Here is a 16,248-nt window from a genome sequence, read left to right on the forward strand (position 1 = left end):
TACTGTCATCTAGTGGTTTAGAAAGGATGAGAAGAAAGTAATTTTTATACTTTTCTGTTTGTCATTTCTTTCCTCCAATAGATACTGTTTCCCTAATCCAAAACTGATCTGAAATTGAGCATCTAAATACAGATTGAATGTGGCAGTAGGCAACAGGAAAGAAGATCGGAGTTTGCGTGATGCTAAAACGCTCCTCTCCAAAGGATATAACAGAAAGTCAAAACAGAGAGCTTACCCCCTTCCACATATTGTAGAGCTCTACCACGCTTGGGAGAGGGAGGGAGAGAGGACTAGAGTAAGAGGTTTTCAGACCTGAAAAAATTAATGTGAATTGGTGAAATAATAGATCAAAAAGATGATGGAATATCATGAAATGGGCAGTAACAAAGGAGTACTGATGGCATTGTCAGCATCTTCAAAGTAGAAGCTGAAAACGTTTCCAAGGGCATCCGAAGTTGATAAACAAAGAATTTGAGGTATTGATTATGTTTTCTGTGCCATTATGAAGGTGATTAATACAAAGGGTCAGAGATTCCTGAAACTGTGCAGTGTGATTTTGAATATACTCTACTTGTCTTTACAAATTGCCTTTATAACTTTTATTTTTACCCTTTTTAGGATTTTCTCTGATGATTATATTTATTCCATAAGCAAGTACATATAAGAATTGTATATATATGTCAGCCTATGCAACAATCTATAAATAACCTTAAAATGGCTGAATTTTATAAAAATGGGTATTATAGCTTTATATTCACTAATATCATGGATGTTTTACTCCAGCACTTCATTCATTATATAATATTTCATCTTACATGTTTTCATTCAATCAGTTTGACTGAACAATCTTTCTTATTTCTTACATCTTCATAAATTAGTGGAAAGTGTCTTGTACATCTAAGGAATCAGTGATATGAGACGTATGTTAAGATTCTATCTCTACTGGCCTTTCTTTGTACAGTGAAAGAGCCATCTTTCTCTGCATTATGAATGAATCAGAAGAAAAGAACTCTCGCTATTAGTTCAAAATCAATAAGAGATAATCTGTCGGTTAGCTTTTTCCAAGTTGAGCATCAAATCATTCGACTATTGAAAGACGAGTCTTCCACATAGTACGCAGAGAAAAATACTTCATAAACATGGAGAGTGCCACAATTAACATCGACAAACTTTATGAGTTTCCTAAAATAATTAATAACATATTTGAGAAGAGGGGTAATCCTCTGTACACGGGAAAACACTCGATTTGGTTTGTGTTCTTTCAGATTATCTTTAAAAATGCATTTATCTGTTTAGAATAATAATTATAAAGCAAATAAGTTAGAATAGAAGAAACTATAATTTTCAGTAAAGTGTATGTGTGCTGAACACAGTAAAGCTGTGTTGCGAGCACCTGTAAGGGCAATCGCCATATTTCAGTTTGTTCTTGAAAGTCAAGGGGACATTAAACCCTGGCAGGGCCCTACGTCCCTGCGTGATATTTGTGACACAAGTGGGGAACAAAGTCCTGACACACAGGTTCAGATAGAGTGAGTAACACAGCTTTATTTGGGAACCACTGTCTCTCTAGAAGCCATTGCTCTGGTAAGCACAGAAGGTTATACAGAATAGGATAGAATTTAATGGTGAACCAAGTCCCAGAGTCAATGGAGGTGGAGAAGGTCCCTGCTCCAGGAGAGATGACTGGGCCCATGACGGGTCTGAGGCGAGCTGGTCTTGTAAGGAAGAACTTTGGAGAATCCTGGAATATCGCGATTTGCACCTTGCAGAGGACTCTGTCGGATCGTCCAGATGAACGTTCCGGTGTGTCGCTCAGAACCTCACAGAGGGTCCTAGCCAGAGCGCCCAGTTGGACTACTAATCACATTGCTCTGGAGTTCTGCTTTTATCCTCTTTTTCTTGGACTTCTTTACTTCTTAGGAGTTGTTTACTTCTTAGGTGATAACCAGAAGTTGTTTGGTGAATGTGTTTACCACTCAATTTTGTTATGCTCAATTTCACACATAAACATGTTTACTTTCATGCATATGCTGTAAACATATATGTGTTTACTTTCCCTTTATTCTTATCAGTCTCACACATGTGCAGTCATAGTCCTGTATCTACTAGTAAACAACTTGTTTTGCAAATCTCAAGCAAACGTATATATTTTATATGCTCTATACAAGCTGTTGTGGGGCATTCTAGAGAAATCCTATATGAAACTTTTGTCTACAAGTAAGAAACAGCAAGTAATCTCACTTTGGATTTCTAAAAGTAATTATTGGATGTGCACTTCTGGCCAACCTGGAATAATAGGGATCAAATATACCCTCCCTCATGAAACAACCAAAAGAAAGACAACCAAAAGAAATGACAGTTTGCAAGAGAGTGAATATCAGAATGAAGCAGAGTGAGGAAATAAATGAGGTGAGCCTTGTGATTGCTAATGACCTTGAGAAAAATGTCAGTCATGGCACAGTCAGGAGGGACCCAGTACAATCGCAAAGATCCCTTGAGTTGAGAAGGCAGAGCTGAGATGCTAGGGAGGCTAAGGCAGCTCAAGTTTGTGGGCACAGTGCCAGAGAGGAGAGAGCAGCACAGAGAGAAAACTGTACTACAAGAAATACTAATGGAATAATTTTAGTCAGGAGGAAACAATATCAGATGCAGTATAAATCTAAGGAATAAAGAGGACTACTTGGGTAAATATATAGACTGTTCTTATTATTTGATTCTATTCAAAAGGTAAGCTAATGTTTAAACTAAAATTATGAGTATGAGATGAATAGCATATGGAAAAGTAAAATGAAGGACAATAGGTCAAAGGTTAGGAATGGAGAAATGGAAGTATCCTATTTTAAGTTTCTTAGAATATACATGAAATGGTAAAGTATAACTTGAAAAGAGATGGCAGTAACTCAAAGATGTACACTGGGATTTCTGCTTCTGGAAAGATGAAGTAGACATGCGTTTCTCTGTTTCTTTTGCTAAGTACAACTAAAATCGCTGGAAAGTCTATAGAAAAGTAGCAGAAAATTTTGAAAGATGGAGAGAACAAAGAAGACAGGTTTGGCACCTTGAAATCCAAGAAACATAGAAATGTGACTTCCCTCTGTTTTTTTTTTTTTTTGTCACATATATCCCAGATTTGGAGGTTTAGAAACTGGCAATTCAAACACCAATAGTTGCAGAGCAAAAAAGCTCCAACAAAAGCCTCTTTTCTGTATCCAGAGGACCTGGAAAGGGACAGGGTAGCAAGCCAAAAGCCTTTTAGACAATAATTGCTCTACTCCAGCCAAACACCACAGAAAGAAAAACAAACAAATGAACAAACAAAAACTGTGGCCATGACTTCCCCATACAAGCAAAAGAGTGAGGAGTACAGACTACCACCTTCACCAGTCTGTAATGAGGTGCCCCATCTCCCCACCAGATGGTGTCAGGGAAGGCAGGGTAGAAAGCTGGGACTTTCATCCCCACTGGGTGGTAGAGACCAGGCAGTATTGGGTTGAAATGCCTACTCTGACACTTGTGCCATTGGGCAGCTTAGCCTCTCTGAGCCTATGCCCATCTGTAAAATGAATGATCGTTCTTACATTGCATGATACGTTTGAAGATTTGAACCCATATGTGCACAAAGATACCCCACCCCACCCCTGAAAAAATTAAAAGTGTACACCGTTGTATCTTTCAAGAATATAGAAGCAAAAATTCTTAACAAATTGGAGCAAACAGCATTCATCAAGATATAAAATTAATTACAAAGTATAACCAAATGGGGTTTTTCCAGGGATACAATGCTAATTCAGTATTTGAAAATCGGATTTTGTTTCTCTGGAGAACCCTGACTAAGACAATACCATACACACAAACTAACTCAGAATGGATCATACACCTAAATGTAACACCAAAACCCATAAAACTTCTAAAAGAAAACGTCAGAGAAAAAGTTTGTTACTTAGGGTTAGACAAAGATTTCTTAGATATGCTACCCAAAGCACAATTCATAAAAGAACAAAGAGAAGATGGAGGACAAGTTTGGCACCTTGGAATCCAAGGAACACATTTATTTATTTTGATAAATAAAACCAATTGATAAATTGTACTTCATCCAAATTAAAAACTTCTTTTAAAAACAACAGTGTTAAAAGCAGACAAAGACAAGGCTAAGACTGGGAGAAAACACTTGCAGTATATATGAAGAACTCTCAGTGCTTCATAGTAAGAAAACAGTCAATCCAATAAAAATAGGCATAAGATTTGGTGATACTTCACCAAAAGATATGTGGGTGGCAAATAAGCATATTAAAAGATTCTCAACATTTTAAATCATTTGGAAAATGCAAATCAAAACCACAACGTTATTATATATCACTACGTACCCATTAGGAAGGCTAAAATTAAAAAGACTGACCATAACAAGTATTGGCAAAGATGTGGGGAACTTCAGCTCGTGAGTTGAGCTCATTGCTGGCGGGAATGTGAAATGGTACAGCTATTTTGAAAAACATTCAACAGTGTCCTTAAAAGTTAACCCTGTACCCAATATATTATCTAGTCATGCCACTCCAGGTTTTTACCCAAGGGAGATGAAAATGTATGTCCATGCAAAGACTTGTACATGAACGTTCATAGTAGCTTAACTGTAATAGTCCCAAGTGGGAAATAGTTTAAATATCTAGCAATAGCTGAATGGTTCAAAACATATTCATACAATGGAATATACTCAATAATAAAAATAAGTGAATATTGATACACACAGCAACATGGATGAATCTCAAAATAATTATGCAGAAATGAATCATATAGCAAAGAGTGCATACTGTGTGTTTATATTTATATAAAATTCTTGGAAATGCAAACTAATGTATTAAAGCAGACCAATGGTTATCTGAGGGGAATGCTGCAGGAGGAAGGGATTACATAAGGTCAAAAGGAATCTTTTGGAAGTAATTCCCTGGAGTGTGTATGTGGTTCATGATTGCATGCATATGTCAAAATATCAACTTGTCGTACACAACTAGACTGAGAAACAATGGCTTGAACCGGAGTGGGGGGCGGGGAGGCGGAAGAAGGGGAAAAAAATACCAAGTTGTATATTTTATGTATGAGCGATGTATTATATATGTCATGTATGCCTCGATAAAACTGCCCAACACACACACACACACACACACACACACACACACACACACAGTTCCTCTCTTAAACTATGTCAGAAAAGATTATTCAATTAAGCAGCAATGATGTAGAAAGATTTGTTGATAGGTCTAAGTCTGCCTTGAGTAAAAATTTACAGTTTAATATGAGGGCCTCCCTAAGGCTCCAAGATGTAGTAGAAACGATACTTGAACTGGGAGATTTTGTTTTGCCGTTTTAAAACTAGTCATCACAGTAACTGGCAAGTCACTTTCTCAAGCATATGTTAGAGAGGATAACTTTCACAGATATACTCCCTTGCTTGTACTACAACCACATATTCAGTGCCATCTCAACCCACCTCACAAATGCTCTTGCCATAACATACTGCATCCCATAATAAGTAAAGTTGGAAGCTAATGGGAAGATACACAGACTTTCGATGTTCCTCTTGGAAATTCTTAACACATCATGAAAACTGCTAACGATTGTTTCACATGCCTCAAATCACTTTTCAGATACCCATAATAATATCTGAAGTCTTTATAGGCCCTTATCACTCAATATCTGGTATCCCTTCACTAAAATTATGTTATTCAATAGAAATAGTAATATACTGAATGCATGTTTTTTTTCAACATAAAGGAGAACAGAGATGTGAAACTGAAGTGACAGTTGTAAAATGTAGCCCCCAAATTCTTTGGCCCTTCTCCCATCAACAAAAAATAAAGAGCTAGACTAAAGGCTGTTTTTAGTACTTTGATCTACATACCTCATCATAATTAGATAATTAGTCACTAAACTTTGTTTAATATCCTTTCATTTTTTTTCCTTATATGTGCTCACTTTACAAATACGAAGTTACACTTATACTACAGTAGAAGCCTGTAAAAACTTATGTTTTATTTCTATTTCTTTCTCCCTTTATTACATTTCATATATTCTTCTTTCTTTCTTAATGTTTTTATTTGTTTTATAACAAGTATCATTTGTTCTAATTCTTCGTGAAGCTCTCATATGGAATTGAAGCCAAAATGTTGATGTATTAGTGGAGCAAAGGGTTGGCTTGAGAAAGGTGTGTTTTATTCCTTACCTTAATTGGAAGGTTTATTTCTATATATTATATTAATTATATTATGTTACATTATAATATTATATAAGACCCGCTCTTATAGTATACTAAAATAAGAGTGAGTCTTATATTAATTTTTGCTCCAAAAGACGCATTAGAGCTGATTGTCTGGCTAGGTCTTATTTTCGGGGAAACACGGTAAAAATGCAATGTTGCTATACAAACATGGTGACTAATATGGAAGAAGTTGGGGTTAGAGTAGATCATTTGGTGACTGGATAGGCAGCCAAAGTTGTCTGCCAGCGATCTCTTTCCAGCTCCTACAGAAATAGACTCACTTAGGAAGATTGGTATTGCAATTGTAAGTGTTGACCTAGGCTTCTGTTTATTGTCCCTTGATCTGGGTGTATTTTTCAGCTGCTGCAGGAATGGTATGCAACCATCTGTGTTCAAGCGATGGCTGTTGGGGACCTGGGCCAGACCAGTGCCTGTCGTGCCGTCGCTTCAGCAGGGGAAGGATCTGCATAGAGTCCTGTAACCTCTATGATGGGTAAGGCATCTTACATGTAGCCTTTACCTCATGACTTTTGAAGTACTGGTTGGTTCAGATTTAAAAATGATAAGAAGATTGTAAGATTTCAATATGTGCATACTGGCCAGATTTTTAAGGACAGCTCTTGTTGCATAAAGGAGACCACATACAGAAGACTTAGGAAAAAATAATATCATGTTAAATAATAAGTCCAGATATATATTGACTATTCTGCACATTTAAAATATGCATCAAAATAGATAATTCGTAAGAAATTATACCAATTTATCTTAAGGAAAATTGAAAAATACGTTCTTATTTTCCTTATGAAGGAGATTGTCATAAGCAATCTTTCCTTTTATATATCCTTATAATCTTTTCTGTCATATTTTCCTTTTAATTTTCATCTGCAGTTACTGCATACCTTTTTTTCCCCCCATTTAGGTTGCATGCTTATTTTATTGTGTATTAGGAATGGCATACATTTCAATCCCTGAAAACAGCTATGGAAAAGCTACCTTCATTTTTTCTACTTGAATAGGTTTTTCTAAATGTTCTGCCACTTTCAAAAGATAACCTAAGTAATATTTTTAAATCAAGTGTGTTAAATTATTTCTAAGCTATAATAATCACATTGCCAACAATAAAACTTAGTATGTACATTGTTGCATGGAATTTCATATACTCATAAAATCACTTTATCATAACATGCCATTTCATGCATCACAGTTGTCCTTCATTAGTGTGATAATACATTTTTCAGTACTGTCCCTGAATCAGTTTTTTTATATTGCTCACAAAAATGGTTTTGAACAGTTTTATAAAAGTGTAGTTTTGAATTTCTTTGTTTCTTCTTCTACCTCATGAGTAGTCCCATTTTAAGAACTGTTTTTATGGTCCCAGATAACATTGTATATTTTCATTTTATAACAGAAGATTGAAAATTTCTGGATCATAATGATATTGGTATGTCTCTTCTTTGAAAGATGACCAACAGAAATTCTGTCCATGAAATTTAGGGGAGGAAAGATTAAAATTAGAATATTGAATATAAAAACAATTTTAAGTAAGAATTTAATAGTTTCTCAGGAAAATTTCAGCTTGTAATTTTGTAAGGTACAATCGGTGTATAAGTTTGATAATGGATGGCAAATTATGTGCTGTTTGTCTCATCAAAATGTATTCATGCTTATTTATTATTATGGAAGGATATTTTCTGTACATAAGCTAATACAAACTACAAAAAATACAAAAAGTCAGATCAAAATACACTTGTTTGTGTGTCGAAATTGACGCCTCTGCAATGAAACTAATAGACTTTAATTCCAGTAAGTGAATTCCATTAAAAGTTTATTGAATGTACATGTGCAGTTCTAATGAGTAATGGAGTCTAGAAATCATGTTATCTTACAACATCATCATACAATCAGTGAGAACTGGTGGAATTGAGTTCTTGCCATAGTACTCAGTACTTACAAGTCTTAACATTGTAGAACTCAGACAACACTAGAACTCAGGGTATCATATTCATCCTTTTTCTTCCTTTCCAGATGCCATTGTTTTTCTTTAATATTTCAGTTTTAAACTTATCAGAAATACGAAGTTGATAAATGTGTAGATGAATATACCATCCTCTGTCTCAATGCTGCAAAACAGTAAAAACTAACCAAAGGAAAAATACCAGTTTCCTAAATAAATAACACTGATTACCAGACTGTTTTGGAAAGCTTAACATTTTCCATGTCATTAAATCAAATGTATTAAAGAAATGTAAAGTCTTTGATGAGCTTTGCAATAGTAATGAGTCCCTAGGAAATCATGCTCACAGGGTTACTTTGAAAAAATTATAAATGAAAGTATCTTATAAGAGTTTGATATAATTCTTCCCTGCCCAATGATAGATTTCCCCACCTCCAAACTTGTGTTATTAGCTATTTCTTCCACCATTGCCTGGTGGTTAAGACAACCATGGAGGAAGAATTAATTCAAATTCTAATTTCATCTCTCCCTAGTTGAAATGTCCAACCTAATCATTGTAAACTCGGTTTTCTTATATGAAAATAGGAATAGAAATGGTGTCAACTTCATAAAATAGTTGTGATTATCAAGGGAGAAAATAGAAAATAAATTCTCGTTAGAGTTCCTACCATTAAAAGTTAGTATTTGCTTTATGTGTCTATTAATCTGAGCTGATTAAATGGGTAGGTAGAACAGTCCACCTTAGAAACTGCCAAAAAAAAAAAAATACAAATACAGTATGATAGATACCCAAATCAGGGCCCCTATTGATAAACATATAAAAGAGCTTGATTATCATAGAAAAAGAAATCCTAAATAGAGGATTTTTTAAGGTGTCAAAGAAAATCCATCAATTTCTGGCTGTTAACACTCAAATTCAGGTCATTTGAGTCATTATATTTTGTCAACTCAACTACAATGCATACACAATCAAAATGAAAGGGAAGGCTGATTGCAATGGAATCTTTTTTTTCCCCCGTATGTGATACTGTGATTAAACACTTCTGAAAGTTTAAGAACAACACAGAAATGTCATAAAGAGTGACAGCCTAAGCTCCATGTAGGCATTTTTTAGATTTAATAATCACAATCTCTCATTGAAACACTATTTTCTCCTTTTAGAGAGGATACTTAGAAAGCTGAAGCTTAGAGAAGATAAGGGATTTAAGGCCTAGAAATATTAGTATTGTTTCTGGGATTTAAATTTGGGAAGGACTTGACTTTAAATCATTTGCTTTTGATCACAGCATTAGCTAAGGTAGCACACACAGGACAAATCTGTGAGAAATGAATAACAGAAAAAAACAGACAATTAAAAGCTCTGCAAGCAAAGCTCATAGACTGTGATTTGTTAGGTCAGATGCAAGTGAAAGGGGATTTGTGGCAAAAATCACAGTAGAATCACTAGGGGGCAGGAAAGAAGAAGAGCAATGATGGAGGCAGTGACAATAAAGAGCAGAATAGGAACTACAAGGAGAATATGTTCTGAGAACAGAAAAAAAGAGAGCCAGAGCCCTATAAATGGAAGTCTAGTCCACAGAAAAAAGACAACTAGCTTGTCTCTGATTTTTCTTTTTTAAAAAAAAAAAATCTCATGTTCACTTTACCTTAACTACGTGTCGGGGAAAGAAGGTTTTAGAGAAGAGAAAGAAAAGCATGACATATGTTTTAGTATCATAAAAATTTCAACCTTCATTTAGTACCATAACCCGTTAGTCATCCCAGAATACTGTTTTCAGAACTAGTTATTTGCTGAAAATCACAGGCTTTGCTCTAATTGTCATTTAATTCCATTGTATTAAATGATTCTCTTTATAATGCTTCTGATTCTCTTTATAATTTAGTACTCCCCTAACCCCAATGCTAGGTCATTTTTCCCTTTATGTTCTGAAGATTTCTTCTTTTGAGTAGTTTATATCACTCATTTTAATGAAACATGCAAAAGAAAATCTGTTTTTATCTAACTGAGATTTTAAACTTAATATTTATAAATAGTTTAATCCATAGCAAACCAACACCCCACTTTAAAATTGTAAAAACCATGTAACTAAATATTTGCATCCATACCTAACTAAACCATTGATTTATTCTATTCATTTTGAGAAACTAAAGTTAATTATTTTGCCTTGAATTAGATGTAGTCTTTAACTAACTGAAAATAGAGCCCATCCTTTGGATTTCTATCATATACCAAGGCTTAACAGTAACCAAATGAGATAGTTCACTATGAAAAGAAAAAAAAAAGAAAAAGAAAAAGAAAAGAAAAGGCAAGTTGAGGAGGAAAAAACTTGAATTGATACCTAATTAATCCATAATTGCCACATTTGCAGTGCTGTTAGTTTGCAATGGTATCTCGTAATACAAGGACACAAAATACTAAAGTAGCTATAAACATTTAGTCAAGATTTTTTAATGACTCATAACTGAAATTATAAATTATCTTTACCTAGCACCTCATTCTCTCATACATTAGTGAGAATGGAGTAGTTTAAACATATTGTGCATGACTGATACCCAGTTATTGAAATGAACATTTTAGAGTAGATATTGATTAGAAAACTTATAAATTGATAACATTTAATATACACATAGCCACAAAGTGTAAAGTTGTGGAAAGTGATGACTATCATCCCAGATTTTAATTAGAAAGTTTTAGAATGTTACCATTAAACTATTATTTTATACAAAATAGGATTACTGTAACAGGAATTTAAATTGAAAAAGATGTGATATTAGATCAATCATCTAAGAAAATAAAATCTACTGTAAAAACGTATTTTCACTAATTCTCCAAGGTAGATAGTTTAAAAGAAGAAAATAAATCAAAGCAGTTTTTGAAGTTTCACCAAAAATAAAATGAAGAGTCTTGGGATTTGAAGGACAAGGGTGGGGAGCATTCATGTGACTTAGCAACAAGAAAAATTCTTTCAGAGTTTAAAAAAATAAAGCTTCTGTCAAGAGTAAACTTTTGTATAGAGACCATCAGGGACAGCCCTACTTAAAAAGTTAAATTTGGTTCTGCTGTGTCATCAAAAGAGTGATACTTTTTTTTTTTTTTTTTTTTTTTTTTTTGAGGCAGCTACAATCTCTCTCACAAGAGAGAGGTTTACTGAATGAGTCTATCATTGAACCCAACAGAGAACAAGGAGAGCCATCTGGCTGCAGTTTATCTTTCCTCCTAATGGAGAACTTATTCCTTAATGCACAGGGAAATGATTCTGATACTCCTGGCACATAGAGAAACAAACTCTAGAATTTACTCTGCCAATAGGACTTTTAGCAGATGTTACTTCATTTGTTAAGTTGACAGCTTGTTTGCTTATACCACCTCATGCAGCTGATGTTTTCACAGTGAATTTCGGGAGTTTGCGAATGGCTCCATCTGTGTGGAGTGTGACCCCCAGTGTGAGAAGATGGAAGATGGCATCCTCACATGCCATGGACCGGTAAGCCTGAAGACATCTGAGGTTGTGTTGGCCTATTTAGTTTCATGTCTGAATGTTATGTCATTGATTTATTGTTTATCCATCCATGCGATAGGTATCTGTAGCATTCTATAGAAAGCATGTCTGATATTCTACCCTCAGAGGCTGAAGATTAGTAATGTAGATACACTATTTAAAAATTGAATTTATTGAATATTTATGTTCCAAATAATGTATTTTAAAAAGAAGATATGGAATTGTCCCCGATGATTGCACAGTGTTAAAAAGAAAAGAGAGATAGACAAGTAATTCCATTGAAGCCAAATAATTGGTAAAATCTAAATATGTATAAATTGTTATAGGAACACAGTTGAGGGAGAAACTGAATCTGTCTTTGGGATCGAAAGTGGGGCATCAAGGAAGGCCATTGAGAAGTGATGTTTGAGCTATGTTTTCAAGAAGAATCTGGATTGCATAAATATGCAAAGATATGTAAATGTGAATGTGAAGGTTCTTTTTGAGGTAAACTATAATACATTAAATCTGTGTTTAATTATTTAACTATTATGGCATTGCAAAAGGCAGTTGAAAGAAGGGGGAAGACAAACACAAACACAAACCTAAAGCAGTATCATAAACACTATGGCAGAGAGAAAAACTGAGCTATGAGAATCGAAGGAGAGGATATGGGAAAGTCTTCATGAATAAGTTGACATTTGTGTAGTTCAAAGGTAGCCTTCCAGAGAAAATGATAGTTAGTTTTCAGACATCACTTTTGGTTCCCACCATTCAAATTTTTTCTTAATAATGAGGTCAGTATGAGTTTGTCACTCCAAAGTGTCATATCCATCCTTCTTTAGACAAATTTCCAGTTTGTGTATTGAGTCACCTCTCAGTAGATAATTTTGGGATCGACATTTGGGCGTAGCCAAGAGCTCAACATCGCTCCTTAAGAATTCATTTTAAAATTAAATAGCATTCATTTTTCTACCAGAATGCTTATACGAGTACAGCACTTAATTAGCTTAGAAAAAAATGCATATATCACTGAGTCCTCCAAACTTCCACTAGGCCCCAATGAGCCGTACTGGAACTTCATCTAAAGAAGGATGTGGAAAACTTGGACAGTTCAGAGAACTACCACAAGGATGATTAAGCTTGGCAAGCCAGACCTCTGAGAAAAAAAAAAAGTGGTGTGACTTGGCCTGAAGAACCAAAGTCTAAGAGACAATTTAATATGTAATAATCTCCAAGTAAGTATGCAAAGGCTATATGCAGCCATTTGCTCTCTCCAGTAAGGAGAGTAGTGGAAAATGCAATTAATCTGCAGCATGAGAAATGTGGATTCTGTAAAGAGTATCATGAAACACAGGGAAATAAAATTCCATAATGGGTTATTAAAACAAATTGAGCTATCAATACGACTTCTTTAAAAACTCACATATTTAGGTACCTTCTTGCCCATAGTCACAGAATAATAAAGTCTCTTTCAGAGAGACTGAGACTTGGAAAATGTACAATTAGAGTGTTCAAAATTTTGGCCATCTTCTCTGAACATGGAACACTGCAAGAGCAGTCCGTGCTTTCTATTCATCACAGAAATGTCTCCTATGGTATAAAATTATACTAGTGAATAACTATTTTATTAGTTTCTTTTAATTTATGTGCTTTGCAATTGATTTGTTCATTCTTCTGTTACTCAAAAGAGTTGAGACCACTTATAAAACACACATTTAAAAAAAACAACTCCTCAAGTTAATATCCTTTCAATTATCAAAATTATTTCATAACTAAGAAAGAGTCAAAAATTGGTTTTTAATGAAATCATCCTGATTCTCTAATGACAGTATTGTTGGACCATATATTTAAAATCAATACCCAGGGATAAAATTGAGAATTAATATGTCTAAAAAATAGAGAAAGCAATACCCAGGCTTAAAATTGTGATTTAATATGTCTAGAGATTAGAGAAGGCAAAAGTAGAGAAAGCTTAGTAGAGCTAAATCAGGCATCTGTGAAAGATTAGAGACAGAATCAAGGAAACCTGCATGATCACTTGATCAGGAAGCCTTGAAATGCTAAGCAGGTAAGAACATAATGTCTCTTATATTATGGTATCTGAAAAACTGGTAGGAATGAGCTCACACAGTAGCTTAAACTTTGCTCTCACTAGGAGGTTGTTTGTTTTTTAGCCATTAAAATTTCTATTAGATTTTTTTCCCCTTTTCTGGGTCCACATTTTGATTAGCACAACTAGAAAGACAGAGGAGGTTTTGTGTGCCATGCAACAGGCATATAGCACTTAGGAGTCCAATGGGTTCTAGAAACTTCTCCATAAAACTAATACTGTGATAGAGTAAGAAGTCTTAAAGCTAGTTGTATTCCCACACCCGATCTTATGATTTAGTCTGTATAAATCATATTTTCCTGATCTGTCAATAATAGTAACAAAATAATAATAATAATAATAATAATAAATTTATTTATTTATATTTGCCAACCACTGTTACATCTGATGCATACTGTCAGTTTCCCCATATAAAATATAAAGAAACTGAACCTATAATGATTAGAAAGTTACACCAAAAGGTCAACAAGCAGTAAAATGTGGACCAGACACTCAACTATAGAAGTTTTGAATCTAAACTTCACACACTTTTCATCACTTTTTTTATTCCAGGCAATAATGTCTGTAATGTAATAAGGATAAAATGTTTTCTGGATATGACAGCTATATGTAAAATGGGATGGTATTATCCTATTTAAATGTGACAGAAATCCAGGATACTCTTGAGAGGGATAGGTTTGAAATAAAGCAAACCTTTGCTTTTATATCCTTGTCTGTCTGCACTTGCTCTTCTATTTTATTTTATTTTATTTATTTTATTATTACAAATTTTTCTGCCTCACTTTCACTGCTCCTATACAGTCCTATTGAGAAGGATGGGGGCGGGGCGGAAGGGGATATGAGAAGAAAGGAAATTAGAGAAATAAGACAAAGTTGAAAGAGATCAAAATATAAGCCCGAGAGACAGGCATGAGAAGAGACGGGGAAAGGAACTTTTTAAAAAATGTATTTTCATAAAAGCTAAAGTAGATGTTAAAGCAAGGTTAACAAAGGTTGTGATGCCATAACAAATCGCACCCATTTGCATTAGCTTATAGGGAAAATGTGTAAATTTTTTTCGTGCAAAATGCACTGTAATTGTGGAAAAGGTTCTAGACAGTCCTGTTCCCTGCGATGGTCTAGCATTCCTGGATACTTTGCGTTTATGACACCTCCACATATTCAGGGCAGCAGGGAAAGAGAAGGCCGGAGAGTTTAGCACTGGCAGTCTCTTAAATCACTTCCATTTACTTTCATTGTTCAAAGCAAGATATGCCTCACCTCTGGTGAGGGGAGACTTTCACCATTCCGCCTGGCTGGAAGTGGAAGAGAATTGGATACTGGTGAATAGTAGCTTTGTCTTTTACTGTAGCTACCAGGGAAAATTATCAGTTGTCACTGAGGAAAAAAAATGTAATGTTTCTATCAGGATATAGCCTAGCTTTTAGTTTTCTGTCTAAATTATTGAGTCCAGGAGCAGCTTAAAATCAGTGATAAGGAAGAGTATTACCTTTACCTCTGTTTTCTATTATTGAATTTATCACTTCATTCACTGCAACTAGGTTCTTAAAAACTTTGGGAATATAATAATAAAAGAATAAGTAATACACATACACACACACCTGTTTCTTTAAATCTCTTTATTATTGAAATAAAACGGAGAAACAGCACATTTCATTTCTTTTGAGATTTGCCAGGGCATTTTTTTTAGTCATGTCAGCTTTGGATGTTAAGTTTTGTATCATGATAATACAAACAGTTAAAGAGATGCTTAAAAAACAAGGAAACACAAAAAATAATTGACCTTATTAAAGTGTATTGAAGATTAAATAAGAATTTAATTTTAATTTCATCATGTTTATGTCTTCTGGTTTTACCTGGGCATTATTTTACATTACAATAATTTTATAGGAAAAATAATTTCTAAGTGCAACTATAGCTGCCTAATTTACTCGTAGTATGTTTTATTCTTGTGTTTTGCAAGAAGACAGCAGCATGTCTCTCGTTTTGTACAGTAAGTCATGCCACTGAGCATACTTGCTCAGTAAGTGATTTTGTAAAATAGAAGGCATTACGTGCCTAAGCACCCATGAGCAGGTGTTAAAATTGGAAGCATGTAAAGTATTCTCTTCTGCTAGGAAATAAGAAGTTGCCAATAGCTAACTCTTCAGTTTGTATAGGGATTAGGTTTCATAGGATAGATTTTTTTGTTTTTTTTTTAAGCTCTGTCTCACATCAAAATAGTGAAATAGACAGGTGCTTGATTGAGCCTCAACAGTCTCAAGATTCCCAGAAACCTCTTCCTGATTACCTTTACTTCTTTATGCCACTATTCTTCATTAGCAACATCTATATTTAAATTTTAAAATGTTAATCTCTTGATTTCCTGATGCCTTATGTTACCAACTTGCAATTTCTATCTGCTTTCGGATTAACATTATGGAGAGATTCTATGCAATCCCATGAATGGACT

The 16,248-nt window shown here is 34.4% G+C and overlaps 1 protein-coding gene across 1 annotated transcript in view; it reads left to right on the plus strand.

The window, feature by feature from the left end:
• ERBB4 (erb-b2 receptor tyrosine kinase 4) overlaps positions 1-16,248 on the plus strand; it is a 1,062,086-nt gene that overhangs the window by 792,223 nt on the left and 253,615 nt on the right. The window contains 2 exon segments of the mRNA XM_033113116.1: positions 6,611-6,743; positions 11,596-11,689. Coding sequence (XP_032969007.1) covers positions 6,611-6,743; positions 11,596-11,689 — 227 coding nt within the window.

Source organism: Rhinolophus ferrumequinum, chromosome 8 (genome assembly GCF_004115265.2).
Source record: "Rhinolophus ferrumequinum isolate MPI-CBG mRhiFer1 chromosome 8, mRhiFer1_v1.p, whole genome shotgun sequence".
Classification (NCBI taxonomy): Eukaryota; Metazoa; Chordata; class Mammalia; order Chiroptera; family Rhinolophidae; genus Rhinolophus; species Rhinolophus ferrumequinum.